Here is a 24,102-nt window from a genome sequence, read left to right as displayed (position 1 = left end):
GTTAATTCCCAAAGTGGAATAAGGACCACTGACCCAAGTCATCACAGCCAAATTAACTAAAGCAAGCAATTAATTGAAACAGGCTTTCTCATTTGTGTCCACAGGCTGCCTCCCCCTGAGGCCATGTTCAGGGTTACAGAGTTTCCAAGTGGTGATTTGGTGGGTAGAATAGGTGGGGCTACAGGAATGGAACATAAGCATGCATATTAGTCCTACATAGGCTCCTGAAACAAAAGACATGGTTGCAAGGCGGGCATAACAAGATATGGTATGTGTTCATGTAACCTTTTGAAAAGGTAGGGTTTCTAGATGGTTATAAACATCTTTTGAAACAAAGACAGATTGCCATTCTTGGAGTAGGCAATACAAAACCATTTGTAGTTAACATTACAGGTGGGACATAGCCCAGTCCTTGAGAAATAGAGGCCTCATCATAAACAGGAATGAGCCTAGTTTGTCTTTACTGTAAGATGGTTTTTAAGCCTAAGATGGAGGCAGGCTGGTTCTTCATTCAGTACATGGCAGTTCCAAGGCTAGCCTGGGCTGTATGACATGCTGTCTCATAAAACAAAAGAACCCATGTCATTTGTAAATAGACTTTTCTTCTCCCTCAAGTTTCTACTCTTTCTCTTGTCTTTTCTCCCTTGCTTGTTTTCTCTGGGTAGAGCTCCCTCCATGTTGCTTAGAAGTGGTGAGAAAAGACACTTTGACTTGAGGGAACCTTTCTATCTCTTACTGTGGAGCATTTTCTGCGGATTTTCTCTAGCAGACTGAAAATGTTCTTTCTCATTCCTGAATGCATTGAATGTATTTATGGGACAGATTGTTGATTTTCTCAAAAGTGTCTGACCAGCTGGGACGTGCCTACATTTTCTCCTAAGTTCTGATAGTGTGCTCCTTTGAATATTGGCTTCTGTCCAGTGAACGCTTGCATTGGTCCAGGAGTCCATTAGCTGAATAAAGACTCAAACGAAGAGTTTCATGGGTTATCTGTAAAGCTTTTCACTACTTCTGAGGATATTATGTGAATCCTAACTACTGAGTCAAGTGATGTATTTTTCTTCATCGTTCTGTTTTTGTAAGGGTGTCAGGGGCTGACAGGATAGTGGGGCAGGGGGGCAATAAGCCAAAACTTACTACAGTAGGGTTTTAAAAACATTTTGGTATATTTACTTCTGTGGCATGGGTAATTAACCTGTGTCACATTGTGCATGTGTGGAGGTCAGAGGACAGCTTGCACCATGGGCGTCCTGGGATTGTACTCAGGTAGGTAGGCTTTAGCCAATGTGCCATCTTGCCAGCCCTAGAGCTGGTTTTTTCTTTTTTTGTTTTTTTGTTTTTTTTTTTTTTCCAATGCAGTTTATTCAGGAACCTTGAACAATCATCTGACCCTGGGGAAAGCCAGCCCACAGCTTAAATAGCCTCTGGGTAGCCAACCTCAGCATGCCACGTGGGCAATGCAGATAGGTCCACATACATGGAAGCAAGCCAGATCCTCGGCCTTAGCCAAATGTGGAATTGTTCGTGACAGAGAGCACTCACCATCGGGAAGGCGGAAGGCGGAAACCAGCTCCATCTTTAAGGCGCGGCATTACGCAGCTCTCTACAGTTCCCCCTTTTTGTTTTAGATGCATCAGGCAAGAGTAGAGGTCTGATCTCTGATATTAGAAATAAATTGGGACTTTGTACTGATGTTCATTTAGGTGTCATCCACCCAAAGAGCATCAGACCCGTCCGATACCTTTTTCTCAGAGGCGGGACCTGGGGCATCAACCCGCATGCAATCAGACATGCTCTTCTCTGGGTCCAAAGCGGCTGACCCTGAGTGCAGTGCTTAGCCTCGCATCCTGAGCGTAACATTTTGGCTTTTTATGGTATCCAACCATGCTTGGGGAGACTGTCCTGCTTCAATGGCTGTAAAGGCCTGAATGGTCATGGCTGCATTACGCTGTTGTGAGACTCTAATCTTGCATATATACCACAGGCAAACCAAGGTGACCAACACCAGAAGGCCTGCTAATGCTCCCCTGCCCGCCCATTCCTTCAGATGATTCGTGCAGCAATCCATGATGATAATCCTGTGTCTAGTCCTGCGTCCACTCTGGTAGAATTTACCATGACAATGGCCACTCTCAGCTGCTCCATCGTAGTATCGAATTCTCCAGTCCAATTACCTAAAATATAGCTCGACAATTGTTTAGACAGATTTGCAGCACAGGGAAAATTCTTATGTTGTATGCTAGTGACACAAAGTCCAGCATACTTTCATTGACAGCCAAGTTGAGCGATTTGCCATAGGGTATCAATTTGCTCCTGCACGAGGTCAATCCTCTGATTGAACACCATCAAGCCTCCTTTTAGTTGAGCATTAATTCCTTTTTGTACATCTAAGGCATGAGCTACATTGGCTAAAAGGTTATTCAGGGTCTGAGCAGTCTGCACAGTATGACTCCTGGCTAATGCCGCGGTGGTAGCTCCAACAGCCGCCAATGAGATGGCAGTAACAATGGCAGCTATAATTCCAAGATCCCTTTTCTGTCTGAAGAGAGTCATAGCGTGAGGGGCATCAACAGGCACAGGCACCCAGTGAGGCATGCGAGTAACCAGCTAGTAAATTTACTAGCATTGCAGCATTGGGCAAAAAAGCAAGTATCATTACCACAATTACTTGGCTCTATCTGGCTAATAATGAATAAAAATGGGGGATATAAACAAACAGGTGTGGGCTTATAGGAAATATTATGAGAAGCCTTAACCCCCTTGTTGGAACATCCTGCATCAGTTCTAGAACTAGCAGTGGTGGTGTCCGAGGTCTGAGTAGGTTCAGGAGACCATTGCCCCCAGGGGCGAGACGTGCTCCATGTAAATTGACTAACTCCATGTTTTCCTCCACTTTTGAAAGTCATTTAAGGTTCTTAAATTATTTTTTCCCTTTTTTTTTAATTTTTCATCAATTACACTTTATTCATTCTGCATCCCCCCCATAAGCCCCTCCCTCCCCTCCCAATCCCACCCTCCCTCCTCCCTCTGCATGCATGCCACTCCCCAAGTCCACTGATAGGGGAGGTTCTCCTCTCCTTTCTGATCTTAATCCATCAGTTCACATCAAAAGTGGCTGCATTGTCCTCTACTATGGCCTGGTAAGGCTGCTCCCCCTCAGGAGGAGGTGACAAAAGAGCAGGCCAGTCAGTTCATGTCAGAGGCAATCCCTCTTCACATTACTATGTAACCCAATTGGACTCTGAACTGCCCTGGGCTACATCTGTGCAGGGGTTCTGGGTTATCTCTATGAATAGTCCTTGGAGTATGAGTCTCTGGGAAGTTCCCTGTGTTCAAATTTTCTTGTTCTGTTGCTCTCCTTGTGGAGACCCTGTCCTCTCCAGCTCTTACTATTTCCCAGTTCTTACATAAAATTTCCTTCACTCTGCCCAACAGTTGCCCATCAGGCTCAGCATCTACATTGTTAGTCTGCAGGGCAGAGGCTTTCAGAGGCCCTCTGTGGTAGGTTCCTAGGTTGTTTCCTGTTTTCTTCTTCTTCTGATGTCCATCCTCTTTGCCTTTCCGGATGGGGATTGGACCTCTGTTAGAGATATTGTTTCTTTGTTTAATTTCTGTTTTGTTGACCTGTCCTTTGTTGAGAGTGGGGTGTTGAAGTCTCCCACTATTAGTGTGTGGGGATCTATATGTGGTTTAAGTTTTATCAATGTTTCTTTCACAAATGTGGGTGCCCTTGTATTTGGGGCATGGATGTTCAGGATTGTGATGTCTTCTTGGTGGAATTTTCCCTTGATGAGTATGAAGTGTCCTTCCCCATCTCTTTTGATTAATTTTGGTTGAAAGACTATTTTATTAGATATTAGAATGACTACTCCTGCTTGTTTCTTGCGTCCATTTGCTTGAAAAGCTGTCTTCCATCCCTTTACCCTCAGGTAATGTCTATCTTTGTGACTTAGGTGTGTTTCTTGTATACAACAGATTGCTGGGTTTTGTTTATGCATCCATTCTGTTTGTCTGTGTCTTTTTATTGGAGAATTAACTCCATTGATATTGAGAGAGAGAGTAATGATCAGTGGCTGTTAGATCCTTTGAATTTGATGTTGGCTGTGGTCATACGGTTGTGTGCTTGGTTGCTTTTTGTTTTACTGTAGTGGGGTTATTTATTTCCTGTGTTTTCTTGAATGTAGCTAGCTTTCTTGGGTTGTATTTTCCCTTCCAGTGTCTTCTGTAATGCTGGATTTGTTTGTAGGTATTGTTGAAATTTGTTTTTGTCATTGAATATCTTGTTTTCTCCGTCTATGAGGACTGAGAGTTTGGCAGGGTATAGTAGCCTGGGCTGACATCTATGTTCTCTTAGGGTCTGCATGATATCTGTCCAGGCCCTTCTGGCTTTCATAGTCTCTGTTGAAAAGTCAGGTGTGATTCTAATGGGTTTGCTAATATGTTACTTGGCCTTTTTCTCTTGCAGCTTTTAGTATTTTTTCTTTGTTCTGTATACTTACAGTTTTGATTATTATGTGGCGGGAGGATTTTCTTTTCTGGTCTAATTTATTGGGTGTTCTATAGGCCTCTTGTATTCTTCTTATTGGCCTCTCCTTTAAGTTGGGGAAATTTTCTTCAATGATTTTGTTGAAAATATTTTCTGGGCCTTGGTGCAGGGAATCTTCTTTTTCCTCTATTCCTATTATTCTTAGGTTTTGTCTTTTTATGTTGTCTTGAATTTCTTGGATGGTCTGTGTCAGGAATTTTTTAGATTTAACATTTTCTTTGACAGATACATCTATTTCTTCCATTGTATCTTCCACACCTGAGATTCTTTCTTCCATTTCTTGTAGCCTATTGGTTATGCTAACCTCTGTAGTTCCTGCTTTCTTCCCTAAGTTCTTTCTCTCCACAATTTCTTCCATTTGTGTTTTTTTAAATTTTTCCAATTCTATCTTCAGGTCTTGAGCTATTTTGTTGGTTTCCTTCCCCTGTCTGACTGTATTTTCATGTTTTTCCGTCAATTCCTTCAGCTGTTTGTTTGAACAATCCACTGTTTCTTTTATTTCATTCAGTGATTTAAGCATTTCCTCTCTAAAGGCCACATACTTTTTGGCTTCAGCTTCTTCTATTTCTTTTCGTATTTTATTTGTTTCCTCTGTTATCATCTTCTTGAGCATAGATGTTAGGTCGTCTCCTTGAATTTCATTTATGTTGGGGTGTCTAGGGCTATTTGCCCCTGGATAACTGGGTTCTGGAGATGCCATAATGCTCTGGCTTTTGTTGGTTAAACTTTTACGCTGTTCTCTACCCCTTGGGCTATCTTAGTTGTTTGAATTTAGTTTCTGGTTGTTCCTGGACTGTTGTAGTGGAGAGAATCCCTTTGGCAGGAAGATGGTTTTTCCTCAAGGAAGCCTTCCCAGCTTTTTGGGTATAGTCCCTGGATGTCTGGTGTTTTTCAGGAGTTGCTACAGCTCACCTCAGGCATAGAGACCTGGGTGGTAACTGTGGTCCTGATTAGTCAAGAGGGCTCTCCTCTGACCGGGAGAAGTCCTGGGGGCAGCTGCCCTCCTTCTGGGTTTCTTGCTGTAAATTTAGTGATCAGCTGCGGTAATCTGTGGCGGGTGAGTACTGCTCTGGTGTCTTGGGCACTCAATTCTGTCTGTTTGCAATCTGCAGTCTGCTAGACTTTCCCTAGGTGACCCCAGCAGCACGGTTTCTTCCTTCTCTGTGGGGACCTCTCCGGACAGGGGTTCCCAGTCCCTGTTGTACTGGGGCGCACAGCTTGTCTGTACCGCTGAGCTGAGCGCAAAGCTCTCTGCGCGCAGCAGGAGCTCGGCTGTGATGGCGGCAGAGACCTTCCGGGGAGAGACTGGGTGACCTGCGATCAGACCTGCAACCCTGCTTCCCTGTGGGGTCCCCCCGCGACTGGCACTCCCAGTCTCAGGTACCCTTGTGCCCACGGATCAGCCTGGGAAAGTGGCTGGGACACGCCCGCTTGCGGCTCCAGCCCGGAGACCCAAAGCCTGCGTTACCCGGGATTTCTTCCGGGTTCTGGCTGGGTAGCCGTGAGTGGACCCGACCAATTCCCACGCCGTGGGAGCCTCCCCTCACCTGGGAAACACGATTGATGTAGTTTCAGGGCCCCGAGTTCAGTCTCTTGGTCGCTGCATGGAAAGGGCTGTCCTGCTCCTCAGACGCGCTGTTTTCCCGGCGCCGCCATCTTGGCTCCCCCCTAGAGCTGGTTTTTATTGGGTTACGGTTACAGGCCACTTCCCAGGGACAAGGTATGTGGTGGAACAAATACAGAAAATCTGGCAGCTTCTGTGGAGTGCTGACTGTGTAAAGATGATGTAGTACAAGTTAGGGTCTGGCCTGGATTCCAATTTTCTTTCACTGTTTCCCTTCAAGTGCTGATTTATTGTTTCTGTTTTGTAAACATGCTTTTTAGAACTTGATCTCTCATTCCTGTTAAGGAAGGAAAAGTCAGTGTTGAAAGGTGAGCTGTCCCTAAACTTAGTGTTTCCGATGACAAATAACCACTGTCACCCACCCATCTAACAGTGATGATCAGAAACAGAGCGAGTTCCAGGAAAGCCAGAGCTACACAGAGAAACTCTGTTTAAAAAAAAAAAAACTGAAAGAAAAAGATTTTCATATAAGCCTGATGACAGAAAAACAAGGCATCCATGCTGTGCCTGCAATGTCTGTCCTAGTGCTGAGGGGACTCACAGGAGGATCAACATAAGTTTTAGGCCAGTCCAGGTTAGCCTGGGCTACAGAGTGAGATCCTGCTCTTAAAAAGTAAATTAATGAATAAAAGTCAGAGGAAAGCAGATTAAGGAGCTGTGATAATAAACATAAAACATTTTTTATATTCTAACATTTCTGTGGTCCAGATTAAAACAACTGCTGAGAAAAAATATATTTCCGAGGAGGTTTTACATATAGTCAGACAAATACTTAACAGAAGTTGTATGCCTGTGCACATACGTGTCTTAGCATCCTGCTGCCTGTTACTAGCCTGGGTCGTTTAGATATAAAAAGAGCTGCTTCTTGGTGTTCGCTGTTCATGCATTCTGTGGCGGTGCCGTGCCTGGCAGCAGAGGGAAGGACAGCTGTTGCTCCTGGGAGCTCGGGATGGAGCTTGTTTGTCTGTGGTTCCGTCTAGTTCATGTTGTTGATTCCTACACAGCCTTATAACTCGTGCTGCAGGCAGTTTCTCCAGTGCACATTTTTCCAGAAGGTATTTCTCAGCCTTCTGCATCTAAGAGTACTAAAAGACACATCAGCAGAGCCAGTGTGAACTGCAGCGTCTCTGGCCAAGGCTCTATGGTGTGAAAATGTACAGTGGTGCGATGAGAAGAGCGCTTGGTCAGAGAACAGTGACCCTGCTTGTGCTGGGAGCACCCATTGGCAGGTAGCTCACTGTGTCTTCACCACTCCACACATGAGTGTCTGAAGGATGAATGGGTAGATGTTGATTTTGGAGTCACAGATTTCAACAAATAGGTAAAGTTGCAAATAATGGAATTCAGAAATATTGAGGGTCACCTGTCAGTACTTTTACAAGTTTAATTTTTTTTTTCTTCAAAACACATTCTGTATGTTGCCAATAATGATAGTATTAAGTTTGGTTGTTTTTGTCTTTTTAACACTAGGTTAAGCTAAAATACAAATATAAAGCAAGAATCTTTTTGGAGGAAAGCCTTTCATTTGGAGTCCTTGGTGAACACGGGCGAGGAGTCACTGAGCACTATGGGATCAGTGTGAGTTCTCACTGGGGAAGCTCCCCGTGTAAGAAGCCTGTTCATAGAAAGAACCGTAACCCATTTGGGCTCAGAGCTTTGATTCTGGGTGGATCTGGTGAGCCCAATCAGGACCCCATCTTCCCTCTGGACTTGTTGCCAAGGATGGGGCTAGGGTGTTGAACTTGGTTTTCTGTGTCTCTTCTGGAAGCAGCTACTCTTGTATTACATTTCTGAAGATCACCAAGGATTGCCTCTGTAGCTGGGCATGGTGGCACATGCCTGTAATTACAGCAGTTGGGAAATGGGCCTTCTCGATCCAACAAAAAGACCCCATGTACAAACAGAAAGTAATGAAAAGGACGTCCTTAGTCCTTCTAAAGACATTTTTAGTATCTAAAATTCTACATATGATTTGAAGAAGTACATACAATTGTACTTACATACATACACACATATAGTTGTGCCATATGTATGTGTGTTTGTGTAGGTGGCGGTATATGTGTCTATATTTGATACGTAATTTTGCCATGCATGCATGTTGTCAAAAAACCATGGAGAATGGCTACTAAAGCTACTAAAAGCCCCAAACAGTTGAATACCATTGGCCCAGTTCCTTTCCCCACGTGGAAATGGAGCCAAAGTGGCCACGTGCTGTGGGGTAAGCCCCGAGTGCCTCAGGCTGCAGGTGGCTGCCCTGCCGGCAACCCTGGGGTGGGCTTGCAGGGTGCCCTTCTTCCAGAACGAGATGTCACCTGCGCTCAGCACTGAACTGCCTCAGAGAAAGGAGGACGGAGTGCTGCCTCGTGCAGTTAAATGCATGGCGACAGCAACGGGTGCATGTGGGTAGGGCGGGGGTGACTGTGACTGTGCAGGCAGTCAGGGAGGACAACCCATCCTCAGACGGGCTTGTCTGTGACGGGTGCTCTGCTCTTCCTGCAGATCGATGACATCGACCTTATCAGTGCTAACATGGAGAACGCGCTCGCATCTGTGGGGGGCTTCTGCTGCGGCCGCTCATTCGTGGTTGACCATCAGGTGACACTGCTCAGAAGTGACGCACAGTCGCAGACCCTTGTCCCCACCGCTACTTCAGAATGCAGCCTCCATACAAGATTAGCTCCTAGTTTATTGCAGCTTTTATTTTAAACCTGTTTTTAAAGGCTAGCTCAAAGTGTCTGCAGACGTGCAGACTCCTCATCTCTTAAGAAAGCATCTTGGTCTTGTTACGAGAGTGGCGTAGCTCCCCTTGTGGTGCAGTGCTCTTGAGGTGGTGTGGGGCTTTGGTGCCTTTGCACAGTCTCTCCAGAGAGAGGACACGTCTGTCCTTTTGTTTCTCCATAGCGGCTCTCTGGCCAAGGGTACTGCTTTTCAGCCTCATTGCCTCCCCTGCTGGCTGCGGCCGCCATGGAAGCCCTCAATATCATGGAGGAAAACCCAGGTATGGCATGTAAAGGCTTGTTCTCTTGGCTGTGATAGCATCTTGCTTTCTGGAAGATTTAGCCAAAGAAGATTATTGACCAGACAGAAGTCTAAATTACTTTAGAAATCAAGTGTCCTTAATACAAAAACCAGTAACGGAATTTTAAGTGGGTGTCAACAGGTGGTCTATGAAATGCCACAAAGCCTAAAACACCAAGATTCGAACCACGCCTCACCCCAGCGTTTCAGATGGGTAAACTCGCCCCTGCCTGACATTGTGGGGCAATGGCAGTGGAGAAGCTGCCCCTGCCACGGGACTGTGTGCCGGTCTTTAACGCTGAGCATGGGGCTAGGAAAGGTGGGGACCTGGGTCAATGCCATCATTTGGCTTCTAGCGTTTGGAACGTTAGCTGAAGTGAGCTGAGCCTTACTGGGTGTTGTTTTCCCCTTCAGCCCCTGAAGCGTCAGCTAATCCATGCTAACCTGTTTGTCAGCAAACACCTTTTTACTTTGCCGTAAAAAGTTAACTGAGAGCTTAGCGAGAGGCCTTTTACTGTAACAGTGCAGCCTTAAAACCAGAAAGTGGGCTGGCAAGATGGCAGGTAAAGCGCATGCCATGCAGCCCTGGGTTAGATCCCCAGAACCCACGCACCGGTGGTGGAACACCATCTCTACAGCACTGTCCTCTGCCCGCCACACGTGTGCAGTGGCGCATCACCCCACCCCAGGGCACACTAATGACAGTAAACTTAAGTGACAGGAGGGAGAGGCCTTACCTGGCAGGCACTCCTGAACCCCCAGCAGAGTGTCAGTTCACGAGGGCAGATATGTGTCTCCTGCTTCCCCGAATAGAAGGGAAACATCGCAGAAAATCTCTGTGCTGCCCACTGGCTTCGGGTTAAGAGCTGAGCAGGAAGTGTGTGCCCTGTGATCTCAGCTGAGCCTGTGTAACTCTTGAGGAGGCCAGGAGCTTGCATTTGGTTCAGAAGCCATCATCCTTGCTCACGCTGACAATAAGCAGCACAGTGGGCAGGAGCCAGTGATGACATCAGGTAAAGCCCAGGCCCTCCAGGCGTGCACTGCTGAGAGTGCTCACACCCACAGCATTCCCAGCACTTCCAAGTAAGGGTCTGGACGGTTAGAGGAATCCATGAGCTGGTACAAACATGTGTCCTAAAGGTACCATCACACTCTTTTTTTCTGTGCAGGCATTTTTGCAGTTTTGAAGGAAAAATGCCAGCACATCCATACATCTCTACAAGGGTAAGCGTCCTGGCTTGTAGCCAGAGTAACATGCGTCTGTCCCACACTTGGCAGCTGTGTGGGCTCAGGGCCCTTCAACCACATCGCAACCACAAAAGCAAAAACTAGGTCCATGCAGCTCTGAGGACAGTGCACCCCACTGCTTGCCAGTGTCTTAATGACAAGGTCTTGTTTTTCTAGAAGTTACCTAGCGTGTTAGTGGGCAGCGTGCTAACCAGGAGGCTAACCCTATAGCTGCTACCGCGGATGACCCAGGTGGACGTAGTCAACCTCCTGTCCGCAGATAGAGCAGGCGCCGCGTGCTGTGTACTGGGGCAGTCCTGTTCCTACTCTCCATGCTGCTCTTAGTAATGTGACATGGAAAGAAAAGAAGTTAAAGTTAGTCATCAGTGTTCTTCTAAGAAAGAAAAACTCTTATCCTTTTGCTTTCTAAGGAGATAACGTGCTCTGGATTTAGTGAAGGGAGAACCAGCAGGGTCTTCCAGAAGTTTGTCTGCTAATAATAAGACAGAACCATGGCTAATCCAAAGCTTCAGTCTGAGGGACTGGATGAAGTAGCAAATTGGGGACTGGCTAGAACTGTGGGTAGGTTCAGTGCACGGAATGTGACAAGCTTCAGCTGCCCATCAGACATTCGCTGGAGAGCAGCCTTGGATTCCCACGTTGATGCTTCAAAGTCTGGGCCAGGAGAGATGGTTTGAGCCATCAGCACATGGGTAGCGTTGAAAGCATTTCTGACTAGAGGGCAGGAACCAGCTGAGGAGGAGGAGTGGCCAGTGACGAAGAGCCTCCTCCTTTGTCTCTGAGGTTGGGTTTGGGAAGGTCATCCGCCTGCTGTTTGCCTCCATCAGCACCTGAAGACCTGCACTATGTGTGTAGTGGTATACAGCTGACTCTTCCTGAACTACAGGGTGGAGGCCACGGCTTACTTGTTGATGCAGTGGCTCTGAGCCTAGGACCAAGCCCAGGGCTTGGTATTTACCTGTCTGGGTAAGGTGAAGTGTTTGCCAAATATGTAAAAGGCTTGGAATCAAAGCCCCTCAGTTTCTGAACTAAAACTACAACTGTGTTCATCTGGTCTTAGCACAGACGTAGGTGGTCTGTTTTGTTCCTTCCTCCCAGCCTGCTCTACCCCTGCACGACTCTTCTGCTTAGAGCACACACTAGGTTAGTCCCTGGCGCCTTGTGGATATTGAGGGAAAGCTGGGTCCTTTGAGATGCTGTTTGAAATCATAATTTTTAAAATTTTTCTCAAGGGAAACATCACCTAAGAAGTTGATGCTGCTCCCTGCACCCATTCAGGACTCAGAGCAGATAGGCCTTGAGAGGGTGTGGCTTAGTTTCTGCTGAAAACCAGCACAGGTTACCCCACATGGCAGATGCCCTGAGTTCTAAGGCTATAAAAGCAGACCCTGTCTCGCTCTGTGGAGAAAGCCTAATGTGTTGAATTACTTCAAATAAAGAAGATACAACTAAGTAATGTTTGGGGGTGGCTTGTAAACCAGTTAAGGTTAGCTGCCAGCACCTCATGTAGTACCAGTTATAAGCTGCTTGTCACTGTACTAGAAAGCTTGAGGCCATTAACTGATATAATTGGAACAGTGGTTTTCTTCAGTTTTGGTACTTCGAACCCATGGTTCTCTGAGAATTCTGGACAAACCCAAGGAACAGAAAGAGGCTTTAGATGCACAGTGCCATTTGGGGAGTACACCCCTGTACCCAGGACTTTCCACCTCCAGAGTGTATGACACCTGCCAATAGTGCTCCTGGGCCCTGACCAGTGGTGACATTCATCTAGGCCACAGCAGCAGGCACTAAAAGCTTGTTGAATCCTAAGGTGGGAACATTCCTGCTGCTGCTCAGATACCCATTTCATTATTTCATCCTGAGGGAAACCTGGGCCTCAGAACAGGGAGCTGAGAGAAATCAACCAAGCTGAACCAGGTAGCCCAGTCTCAAAGTCATATGTCACAGCTGTGTGTTCAGAGAACGCAGGCAAGAGTGATCCTGGCCGAGTGCCGCTCATGCTGCAGCCCTGCATCTGTAACAGTCCTTTCAAAAGGCAAGATTTTCCCTAGAGCAGTCTGTCTTCTTCCTTAACACAACAGATTTCTCTGTGTTAATCTAAGAAAATGTTAATCCACTTGAGATTTAATGCAAATCACACAGATAAGACAATTATGTCACCTAAACTTAATGTTGATAGTCAGAATATAATGTTGTTAGTCAAAATACTGTGTTATTATGTCACATTCCTATGGTACTCAGAAACCTAGATAATAAGCTAGGAGTCAAGATGGTACATAGGCCTGAAGGAAACAAACTGCAAATCATAAGAACCCTGCCATACGTAGGTCCCAAGGGAGGCCCGGCCCCTGCACAAAGCCAACATGATCTGAATCTCATCATGGACAGCTTTCCTGGGAACAAAAGAGCAGTGTATATCAGGTGAAGAGATGGGAGGGCCAGGCCCAGGGGTGAGGGGCCTGTGAGAGAGGTGAGCATATAGGGCAAGCAGCAGGGGTGCCCAGACTCCCAGGGGAGACTGGAAAGGAGAGACTGCAGCATCCCAGGAAAAGGAGTCTTCCTCCCTGTGCCCATGCAAACAGCTTAACAGGCATTTCCTGGACTGACAGGCACCACAAAACACATTGCTTCTCAAGATGGAATCCCAGTATGTAGTGGGATGTTCCTGTTTCCATCCCCAGTTCTGCTGTTAGTTCAGTGGGCCTTGACAGGACTATTTATTTCTTTATTTCTTATTCCAGTATTTTATCTATGGCATTGGGACTAAACCCAGGGCCTCACATGCTAGGCAAGCATGCCACCCTGACCCAAGCCCTGCCCTACCAGTTATGCTGGGTGGGACCTCTGTGAGCCTGCAGTGTGCTCATGTCCTATGTGTTTGTTTCTCCAGCATTTCTGGTTTAAAAGTAGTGGGGGAGTCCCTTTCCCCAGCGCTTCACCTCCAGCTGGAAGAGAGCACAGGGTCCCGGGAGAAGGATATGAAGCTGCTCCAGGAAGTCGTAGATCACGTAAGTGTGCAGTTGTGCACTCGGCGGCCTCTCCACCCTCGCTCACCTCACTTTCAGGAACACCTCCCTGCTCCAAAAGGTGGGGTACGCCTCTGCTCACCACACTCATGGCAGTGGTTGTCTACCGCTGCTGGCCCCTCCCGGCCAGCCCCGCTGAGCTCTCAGGGTGCCTGGGGCAGCCTGAAGGCCTTCTCTCCCCTTGCATCAGCTCATCTCTGAAGTTGGGGGCCTGCCTGCTGCCTTGAGTGTTCCTGTGCCCAGCTCCTTTTGAGCAGCCCTGAAGCACACTCACCCACTCACCTTTTTGAGACAAGGTCTGGCTCTGTCACCAAGCTGGCCTGGAACTCCCTGTCTAGCCGGGCTGGACTTCCAACTCACTCATTGGCCATCCTACCCAGCCTCCTGAGGGCTGGAATTGCAGGTGTGAGCCACCATTCCTTACTGAATCTCTGTCTTAATTTACTTCTTACTACTAAGTTGTTGACTCTGCACTCCACTGGGTAGTTGCGTGGCCCACCCTCCCAGCAGTAGCTGCCTCTTCAGAGGACTACCTGCCCTTCTTCCAGGCTCTTGCCCTCTCCGTGCAGAAATCCAGTGTGCTGCAGCACTGGGGATACATGCCTGGGGCCATGCAGCCTCGCATGGAACCTGGCACCAGCCTTCCGTGCCTTCGAGGAGTAAACGCCACTCCACTTCTGCCCTGAGACGATACCACCTTACAATAAATAAAAGCCTGGCTCCTGCCCCCCTCTTCCCTGTGGCATGCCTGGAGGGCACTGGTTGGTCACATGAGATTCAGTGTGAAGCTGGTATGTGAAGACCTTGTGGTTTGTCGGCTGGGCCATTCTTCACCCTACCATGTTTGAATTGTGTGATCTGGAGTGAGAGTCTGTGGAGGACTGACTGCACACAGTACAGAGCCTCGTGGGATCTACTGTATTAAAACAAACAAACAAACAAACCCAAAAAACAACCTCAGTGTCTTACCCCAGATATGTACAGACACGAAAGTAAGCTGTGGTTAGAGTGTTTGGACAAAGGTAAAAAACAGACACGCTCAGAACCAACTAAATGGACAAAGCGGCAGAGCTCAGGGTGACTGCATCGTGTCTGCATGGCTGCTGAGTCTGCTGCTGGCTGCTCTCTTTGGTAGGTCCACACCAGTGAGCAGGGTGTAGAAGCTCTACAAAAGCTGTGTGTCTGTGTTGGGGCCCATGAAAGGAGGCTGTTTGCTGTCTCTGCTGATGGTACAATGCCCTGTGGTTGCAGTGATCTTCATGCCAGTATATCTGCTCTCTTTCACCCCACTCTGTTCTTTTGCCTTAGCACTGTGAAATGCTGTTCAGAGACCCAAGACTCACGTGCAGGCAGTAGACAGGAACAGACATGCATACACAACATTCTCAGAGCAAAACCTGAAGAGAGATGGCTCAGTGTCTTAGTTACTTTTCTGTTGCTGGGATAAACCATGACCAAGACAGCGTTGTTTAATTTCAGCTTACCATTTCAGAGAGTTAGAGTCCATGATGGTGGAGGAAAGGCAACAGTTGTGAAGTCACATCTTGATCCACAAGTAGGAGGCAGAGAGCACACTGACAATAGCAGGAGGCTTTTGAAGCCTCAAAGCCTGACCTGGTGACATACCTTGCCCAGGAAGATCACACCTTCTGATCCTTCCTGAACAGTTCCACCAGCTGGGGGCTAAGTACTCAAATAGATGAGCCTGTGGGGGCTCTTCTCATTCAAGCTACTACTTTTTACTAAGTCGATAAAGCACGTGGGAAACTCAGATCATGTGGATCTCAAGAACACACTTCTTTTCTTTTTTTAAGCCAGTCATAACAGCACATACTTCTGATCTCAACATTGGACAAATTGGCCTACATGGTAAACATCAGGCCAGTGAGAGAGCCTGTCTCAAAAAGATGGACGGAGCCTGAGGAGCAACAGCCAGGTTGTCCTCTGGTGCACACATGCACACAAATGTGCACACACAGGAGCCAAATAATAAAGACATAAGCCTGCGAATACATCACATTCCCAAGCTCATATCCAGTCTGCACTCTCTTGTGTAGCTGGCCGTCTTGGTTAATCATCCTGAGAAATCCAACATGGAGACCAAGTGCCTTACAGCTTCTTCACAGCACCCTGCCCCACACTCCTGTTCTCTGTAGTTAGAGAAAGGGCATCGGGGTATGATAACTCTTCTTCTCTATGCAGACCTGAGAACTTCTGCCATGTTTATGTTGCGTTGCCTCCCAGGGCCCTGTCTTCACAAACAGCTCTGGTTTGTGATGTCTCTGAGCCAGCCAGGCTGGACACAGCCAGGCCAGATGTTGTGGGCCAGTACACTTCCAGGTTCCCTTCCTGGATCTGGAGTGAGTTTTGCACCTGTGCTGCTGCCTTCATCAGAGCCTGTAGCCACTCCTTTTGGGGCTGCTGCTTCTCCTGCTGGGTGTTGAGATAGTCATTCTCTGCCTTTGTGCACTCGGCTGTGCACTGTGCATCGTGTATACACTTACAGGCGCATGCACACCTGCAGTAAATACAGTCGTGCAACTCTTGGAAGGTAGCAGTTCAGCAACCTTTCCCGTATTCACGGGGTTCTGCAGCTATTACTGTCCAGTCCCAAAACTTGCTACATGCAAAGGGAAATCTGTGTAAACTGTTGCCCTGCTCAAGGTTCTGGGCATTCCATATTCCAGCGGAGAGCTTTTCAGCTGACAGTCGGCAGGTGCTTAATGCATAGAAGTGCTCAGGACAGTCTTTGTCAGTACCAGACTCTGGTGCCCACATGGAACCACGGAAGGTCTCACTGACACTGTGCTCACACAACTGCTGTCTTGAAACAGTCCTGCTAACACTGTCAGCACACAGGGCTTTGCTCCCGGCCTCCTGTGTCCTCACTCTGCTTTGCCTGATGTAGTAGGCTCGAGCTGCCTATAGCTGTGGAACTGAAAACTGTCCCAAAGTGTGGAGAATCCAGTTTGCAGTGTCTAGGGAGGCTAACTCACTCTCTGTGTTCAGACATCACATCGGCTCTGTAACCATGAGACTGCATAGCCCAGTTGCCCACCATCACAGGAAGGTCTGAGATCCAAAAGAAGGTTCAGCTGGAGGGTACAGTGAGGCCAGAGAACTTTGTCTCCTAGACCTTTAAATGGAAATATGAGTGACAGGTGCTTTCGAGGACGTGGTATCTGGCCAGTGTGGTCCAAGCCTCAATAGTTAACATCAATTTCTCCCTACAGTGCATGAGCAAGGGCATCGCATTGACCCAGGCACGCTACTTGGACAAGGAAGAGAAGTGCCTTCCTCCTCCCAGGTTGGTCAGCATTAAAGTACAATGCCGCCTTTCTTACGCTCTTTGAAATGTGGTATGTCGAGGAAACTTGAAAGATTGCAGAATAAGAATGCCCTCAAAGTACAGTACGTTTCCTGGGTTCATGTCTTTACTAGATGGTTTTCATTTTAACCGAACAGCCTCTCAGGACTGAGTGTCCTCCTAAGTGACTTAAAGGATCATCTGGCGACCCAAGAGTATGCTGGTGACCTGTGCTATGGAGACACTCAAGAGAAGGGAGGAGCCTGGGTGTGGTCACCATGCTAGCTGTGCTAATGGGAATCTGTGGACACCAAAGGTACAGCAGGACTGCAAAGTAAAGGGGGTAGGCGTGGATTCACAAATAGGCTGTTGAAATACTCGTCTTTGACCTCAAAGAAGAAGCGAGCACCCCAACCACCACACCCCTGGGTCAGAGGTCACAGAGGAGACTGGCATGATGCTAAGGCTTCATAAAGCAGGTGACACCCAGCCCTCCAAGTGCAGACAGTCCCCAGCTTCTGATGATCTCCCTTCAGGCTTACCCTGACAGGAAAGCACACCCGTAGAACGCTCAGCTGCTCGCTTAGTAGAGTCTGAGAGCGTGTCATAGTCAGTTTGTTGTAAGTGACTTTCCCACCTTGCCCTCTGGTACTCCAGGACTCTGGCTGAGTGCAGTGGGTAAATGGGCTTAGGTGGATTGCATTTGTAGAGGGTTTGTGGGGGTGTGGTCCCACACGAGGCCAAGCAGTATGTGCTCAAGAGGACCCTCTTGGGCACCCTGATCTCGAGCAGGTGAGAGAGACTCTGTAGTGTGCTGGGTGTACAGTGGATTGCACGCTGGAGCTCAGAGTGTAAGATGCATGTGGTCTAAGGCACAGAGCTCCCTGATGGGTGGGTGTTCTCACATGCAGAAGGCCAAATCGGAGCCAGGTGAGCTCCCAGAGGTGGCTGCTCCAAATGCGTTAGGTTCCGACCGTCCTTTCCTGCACCCACCATCGATGTGGTTCTGTGCCATCCTGTCAGAGCACGGGTTTAAGACAGGAGCTGACTGTTCTATCTTTGGCGACTGTGCCTAGTGCTAAGCCAATGTTGGCCAAGGACAGAGGAGTATTGCCTCATCAAACCTGCATCCTAAGAACTTGAAAACGTCTGCTTTGCTGCCTGATGCAGGCATTCATGTTCCCAGCTGAGTTTTTAAACGGGATCGGCCAGACAGTCACTGGTGTGAGAAGTAGTGACTTTCTGATTTGGGCCCAAGACTGCCTAGAGTGGCAGATCGATGAGAGGGCTTGGTTTCCCAGCCTCAGTGGCTGCCCCAGACCAAACGCTCAGACAAGATGCAGGTGTGTGGGAATGGCCAGGAGGCATAGCTTCTGCCCAGGGCCACAGAGACTGTGCTAGGTTTGCAGGCCGCAGATCCTCCGCACAGCTGCTCCTTTCTGCTGCATGGTAGGAAACAGGCAGGAGCAAAGGTGGACTTCCTGCAAGGCGTAACAGTGCGCAGCGCCAGTGTGTGACCCTGTCTCGCTGTGCTTTGTCTTTCTCAGCATCAGGGTTGTGATCACAGTGGAGCACACAGACGAAGAGTTGGAGAGGGCTGCGTCCACCATCAGAGAAGCAGCCCAGGCTGCGCTGCTTTAGGCTGCGGCCCCATGCTTCCTGCCACGTCACCTGCAGGCGGAACTGTGCAGAGACCTCCAGCTGGCCAGAGAGTGAGTGGGCTGCTGCCCCATGTAGCTGCAGCTGGAGCGCACAGCCTCCAATGGATGGTTTTTGTAAGGCAGGAGCTGACTTTAGAGGACAACAGACGACAGCAAATCACTGCTCTTTACACTGTGCCATGTGGTCTGTCGGGATGCTTCACTCTGTCATTCATATTTGCTTTTCTTTCACTGGAGCTTCGGTTTCCCCTCAGCGTCTGTGGGAATGGTCCGATGTGCAGCCCTCCATATTCTGTTGCACTAAGAGGAGCTCTCCGTGTGCCACAGTGACTGGGAGGCTGGTTCGACTGTGACTTCCCGAACCCCGCAGGTAGAGCGCAGTGGTGGCTGCCGCGCGGAGAAATCTCTGCGTTATAGATGCCACTTAACATATTTGATCATAGATCTTTATATGCACTAGTTATATGTTGTCATTTCTAATCTGAGCGTCACTAACAGAAAATAGTCATACTGCTCCCTAAGCAATAATCTGAGTCAAACATTATTTTATTTTTGGGTAATTGACTTTACACTTTTTATATAGTCTCTAGTCGGTTTTAGGAAGAGGGTTATTATTCTGGTCCCCAAATACAAATCATGCCCTTGGTATTTTTGAATATGTCAGATGTCCGTTTTCATGGTGGTTTTGTCCAGGAGCATAGACGTGTGGGCTTTTTCTAAGCTGAGAAAAATGAGAACTGTGTTCTTTTCACTTTATAAATTCCAGATGCCCCAGCAAGATAGGCCTGCTGTGAAAGCAGTTCCAAGCTGCACACTGGCTGCCGTTCTCCTCAGCCAGCACATTGGGTGGTGTAAAGGCTTGTGATATGTGCCACAGAGTGTGTACATGGAAGGCCGTTATGCCTTCTCTTTTTGCACAGGCAGAGGAATTGAGTCATTTAAACGTCGTTTTATGATGTGCATTCATGTCAACGGTGGATCGGCATTTTAAGTGATCTGTGATATTTTTAATGTTTCTATTTCATATGTGCCTTGTGATTGCTGCTGCTGTGAGGGTCCTGTTGGGGAGAAGTCTGTTTTGTTTTTGTTTTTAATGAAATAAACCTCCAACAGCTTACATTCCTGAAAACGAGTCTGTTTGTATAGCAACTTGCTCAGCTCAGCAGCCTCTCAATCTTAACCTTTTACAAATCTAAGGCAGTGTTCGTTTTGCGTGTGTGTTTTCTTTTGTTTTGGAACATAATTTAATTTGTTAGTCCCTTCTCCCTGCCCAACCAAAGAGTATGTACTATCTCAAAATTCGTAGATTCGTACTAATTTAAACATTGCTGGTTAGGACTGTAAACATGCTAGAGCGGGGGTGAGACTTGGTTCAGTGGAGAGGGCTTGCCTACCCAGCACATGCCCTGGGTTTGGTCCTCAGCGAGGGAAGAAAGCCTGGTTGATGACAGGGACACAAAGCTGTCAAGAAGTTTACAGAAGGCCAGTTAATTCTGTGTTCTGGGACGAAGAGCCCAACAGTGGACCCGCTTAGTTACTGCCTGCCACTTCCCGTTGGGTCACATGAAAACAGCCTAAGTCCCTCACCGGGGGGCCTACACAGTTCCAACATGAAGTTCAAGTTCAGGATCCTTGTAGGCCCTAGGTCAGGCCCAGTTATTGTGTGAGCTTCTGGGGGGACTGAACGCACATCAGTCCACTTCAGACAAGATGCCACCAAGAGGACAAAGGAATAGTTGACTCTCATCTAGCCTGGTAAACCAGTGACTATTGCTGTTACCTATGGGCACATGGCAAACTAGGAAAATGCGATCTGCTTTTATACCCTTACGGAGAACCAGGGCCTTGTGAGCCCAGGCCCACCTCCATGACAGACTGACTGTTAAAGACAATTCTCTGTGGTCTCGATTTGTCAGCCACAGCTGCTGAGGCTTCAAGAGAACAATGACCATGTCATTTATGGGAACATCACATTCACTAACACACGCGTTAGTTCTTCAAGAAGGAAAGGAAAGAAAGTGATACAACAGTGAAAAGTTATCATAGGATAACCTAAAAACTCAAGAAGCTCACAAAGGGCCAGCATTCAGATGAGACTGAGTTCTCCCTGAAGGAGCGGGGCAAAGAGGCATTGAGGTGAAGTATTCAGGGTACCCAAATGAAAATTTTGTCTGTCAAGAATTCCCTATCCAGCCAAATCGTCAGTGATGAGTGAGCATAAGAGCCTTCCCGGAAAAAGACACGAGCAAGCCTGCCTCGTACTAAGTACTAAGAACATCTTCGTGTGGAAGGAAATGGTACCAGGTGGTAAATCAAATTCGAACAGATAAATGGCAAGTATGGGGCAATGAGGTCTGCGCAGAAGTTAACACCCCGAGAGGGTTTAATGTGGTGTAAAGTGTTAAAATATCGGGCTTCCATAGCAAGTCTTCTGTTGACTTTGATCTTTGTTCTAATTACTTTTTTATACCTAAACCTACTTTGGATTAATATTAACTTAGTTGGATAAAATAGAGAAAACCCTTCAACATAGCTCTCGCCTTCAGGCCATAATGGTTCTTTTTATTACAAACTCTAATCAAAAAAACATCAAAGAAAAATGAGTAGTTAAGAATAGAATATTGGTTAAAATTAAAAAATGAAATGAAAATACAAATTAAACCTCCAACTGAAACAGTAACTTAATATATAAATCAAAACCAAGAAGCCAGAAAACAAACTCCCTATGTTCAGGTTAAAGTGGACCAATATCAGCTTCTGAGGTTAACACCGTCCATGTCTGTCAGAACCAAAGTCTGAGCAATTGCTCCCCAGCTGAATGCAGCATGAGCATGTACATGCAGTGTGAGGAGACCCCGCCCCAGGCAGCACTGTGTGACAGCAAGGCTGCAGCTCCTCACCGTGGCTTCTGGTGAGGTCACAGCAAGAGATGGACCAGTCACACAGTCACAACTAATAATGAGATCTTCCAGTTCTTGTGGCTGTTACCAAATCCTTGACAGGAAGCAACGTAAGAAATTAAGGGCTGTGCTTATGTTGGCTGTGCTTTGAGAGGGCAGGGGTAGCGAGGCTCAGGTGGCAGCACTAGGAGGCAGGGTGGTGGCACCTGGTTTCACTGTATTGACAATCTGTAGGGCCTCCAGCCAGGCCACACATCCATGCCTTTCTCAGCTTAAAACAGCCCTTCCCAAGTGGACCTAGGGTCCAAACACAGGAGACCGTGCAGGATGTTTCACATTTGACTTGTGACAGAGACATTTTCTGTGTAATAATCAGCAATAGTAACAGTGATAGTGGAGATCCAGGAAACTTGGTGTTCTCTGGATTACAGCCACTGGCATTTACTTGGCAGGAAGTGAGTGGAGGGTGCTTCAGTGGCCTTACGAGCGGCGCCATTAACTTCTACAACAGCATTTGGCTTTCACAGAGCTCGTGATCTGTGCTTTGAACTTAGACTGCTGGGCCTAAAGGGTGTGGTCCCTCCCCTCCACTGAGACGTAGCACGACGCTCTGTTCCCAAGGCGTGTGAGGGACGCCTGGGTCCTCAGAGAAGAGGCTTCATCACAACATCCCCCTTAGTTCCTCTTCAGAAACCCAGATTCCTGAAGCCAATGACTGCATGTGTTCACAATGAGCAAGAAACACCTAGCAGTCCAGAGCTCATCGACACAAGAGCCGTCCTTCTTATGGGAATGGGAAGGAAAGTCCTTTCTTCCTGCTCCCCAGCAAAATGCCTCGGTTTGCGTCGCTTACAAACCACAGAAATGGACCTCTTGTACTGCAGAAATTTGGCCAGTCAAGACAGGGCTACCAAGGGGGTAAAAGGAGAGTACCATCTCTCTCTAACATAGCAGTCTGTGGCCCAAAGGCAGCCAAGGGAAGTTCTGAGCCCAGGAGCAGAATCCTTAGCACTTTTCTAAACTCAGCATCTTCCCTCATCACCATGCACCCCAAGGCCTCATCACCTCTTCAAGGCCCCACCCACTAATACTGCTGCAGCAGGGTTGAAAGTTCAACATGGACCTGGAGAGACACATGCTCATACCTGAAGCCCAAGCTAGAGCAGGATTGCCTTAGATATGCCCAACCTGAGCAGCGTTCAGAGGTGGAGGCAGTTCAAGGTCATCCTTATCTCCACAGCCAGTTCTAGACTAGTCTGTGTTCCATGAGACCCTGTCTCAATCCAGGAAGTAAAGTAACAGTAGAGCGCAGTGTGCTGTGTGTGACATAGTACAATAAAACCCTCAGGGCTTTCAGTTTCTGATTGATTCCCGTCACCAGTGTATAAAAAAGCATGTCAATTGTTGATACTGGGCCCAACGGCGCGCACAAGCACACACACACAAGCACAAGCAACTAAGGAGTGTGGTTCTGAGCTTCCATGTTCTTGAGTTACACTGTAGCTTTCTTTAAGAGGTGGGGGTGGGAGAGTGGGGGGTGGGGGCAGCGTGAGGCCAGAAAAGAGTGTCGTGGAATTCAAGCAGAGGCTGGAACTCTGGTCCTCTGCAAGAAAAGCAAGCGCCCCACTGAGCTGTGTCTCCAGCCTCATACGACTGACAGCTCTGACAGCTGACTAGTCACCGTTCTCGGCGCGGCACGACTCCACCGGTGAGAGGTGTGAATGGATGCAGCCCAAGGTAAGCAAGGCGATATAAACCCAGCAGTGTCTGCGCCTGATTGTTTGTGATAGCGGGTTAAGAGATTCCGCCGGCCGACACTCATTTCTAATTCTACTACAACAGGTACACTGCACTAGTCTCAGGCTGTTTAAAGATCTATCTATCACCTGTCTGTTTGTCTATCTGGGCCTTCAGTTGTTTGTAGCAGCTGAATTACTGTGTGTGTGTGTGTGTGTGTGTGTGTGTGTGTGTGTGTGTGTATTTTCAGCTTATCCCGTATGGCTTTGCTTACCCCTGGGACTCTGAGGTTTTTAGTCTCTGGCCAACTTTCAGAGACTGGCAGACACTGTTTATCTGGGGACGCTGAGCCCCGCCTTCTTCGCACTTTCTTCTGGGACTCTAAGGATACGGCTGTCAGCTAATCTCGGTGTGCAGCCTCGTGCCTCTTTCAGGCTGCTAAGGTTCTTCGTGTTCTGTTTATTTTCACTGTGTTTTTCTCCAGTGTTCGAATAATGCCTTTTCCTGAGGTCGTTCTGTTCTGGGGATCTTCCTCCTGTTGTCTCTGTTTTAGCACTGAGTCTGTCCAGTAAGCTTGTCATTTCAAATGTCTTCTTCAGTCTGACCGTTTCTGTATTTACAGCGCCTGTTTCTTTGCTGAGATCTGGGCTGAGGCTGGTTTTCACTCCTCTCAAGGGAATCTGTTGAACCGTACTTACTGCGACCCTTTCAATCCTTGTGCAGTGATGCCAACATGAGTCATTTCAGTACCTGCACGGGTAGGTTTTCTTTTTCTCGTTAACTGTGGTTTCCCTGGGTCTTCATAGGGACCGGTAGGTTTTGTTGTATCCTCGACACCTTGGCTGCTCTGCTCTGCTCTGAGACCCTCTGGTGGGACTTCTGTCTCCCGGGTTAACAGAGACTCACCTCTCCGGAGTGTAGGCTGACTTCTGGCCTGCGTCTCTGTGCCATGCTTCCAACTCCAGTTGGCTTTGGGACCCTGATATTGCTCACTGGCCTGATTCCTCTGGCATTTCTGGGGCCCTCCCTCCA

At 47.8% G+C, this 24,102-nt stretch overlaps 1 protein-coding gene across 2 annotated transcripts in view; it reads left to right on the top strand.

Annotated features, from left to right (window-relative positions):
• Sptlc1 (serine palmitoyltransferase long chain base subunit 1) overlaps positions 1-19,562 on the top strand; it is a 48,627-nt gene extending 29,065 nt beyond the window's left edge. Inside the window, exons 9-15 of one of the 2 annotated variants that reach the window (XM_060372851.1) lie at positions 7,641-7,748; positions 8,670-8,765; positions 9,072-9,168; positions 10,358-10,412; positions 13,330-13,447; positions 16,699-16,772; positions 18,320-19,562. In XM_060372851.1, coding sequence (XP_060228834.1) covers positions 7,641-7,748; positions 8,670-8,765; positions 9,072-9,168; positions 10,358-10,412; positions 13,330-13,447; positions 16,699-16,772; positions 18,320-18,413 — 642 coding nt within the window. In that variant the 3' untranslated portion in view covers positions 18,414-19,562. The other variant, XM_060372852.1, reaches the window with a different exon arrangement.
• Positions 19,563-24,102: the final 4,540 nt, after the last annotated feature.

Source organism: Meriones unguiculatus, chromosome 19 (assembly GCF_030254825.1).
Source record: "Meriones unguiculatus strain TT.TT164.6M chromosome 19, Bangor_MerUng_6.1, whole genome shotgun sequence".
NCBI classification, from domain to species: Eukaryota; Metazoa; Chordata; class Mammalia; order Rodentia; family Muridae; genus Meriones; species Meriones unguiculatus.
The sequence above is the reverse complement of the archived record's forward strand: the minus strand, read 5'-3'. Positions and strand labels throughout refer to the sequence as shown.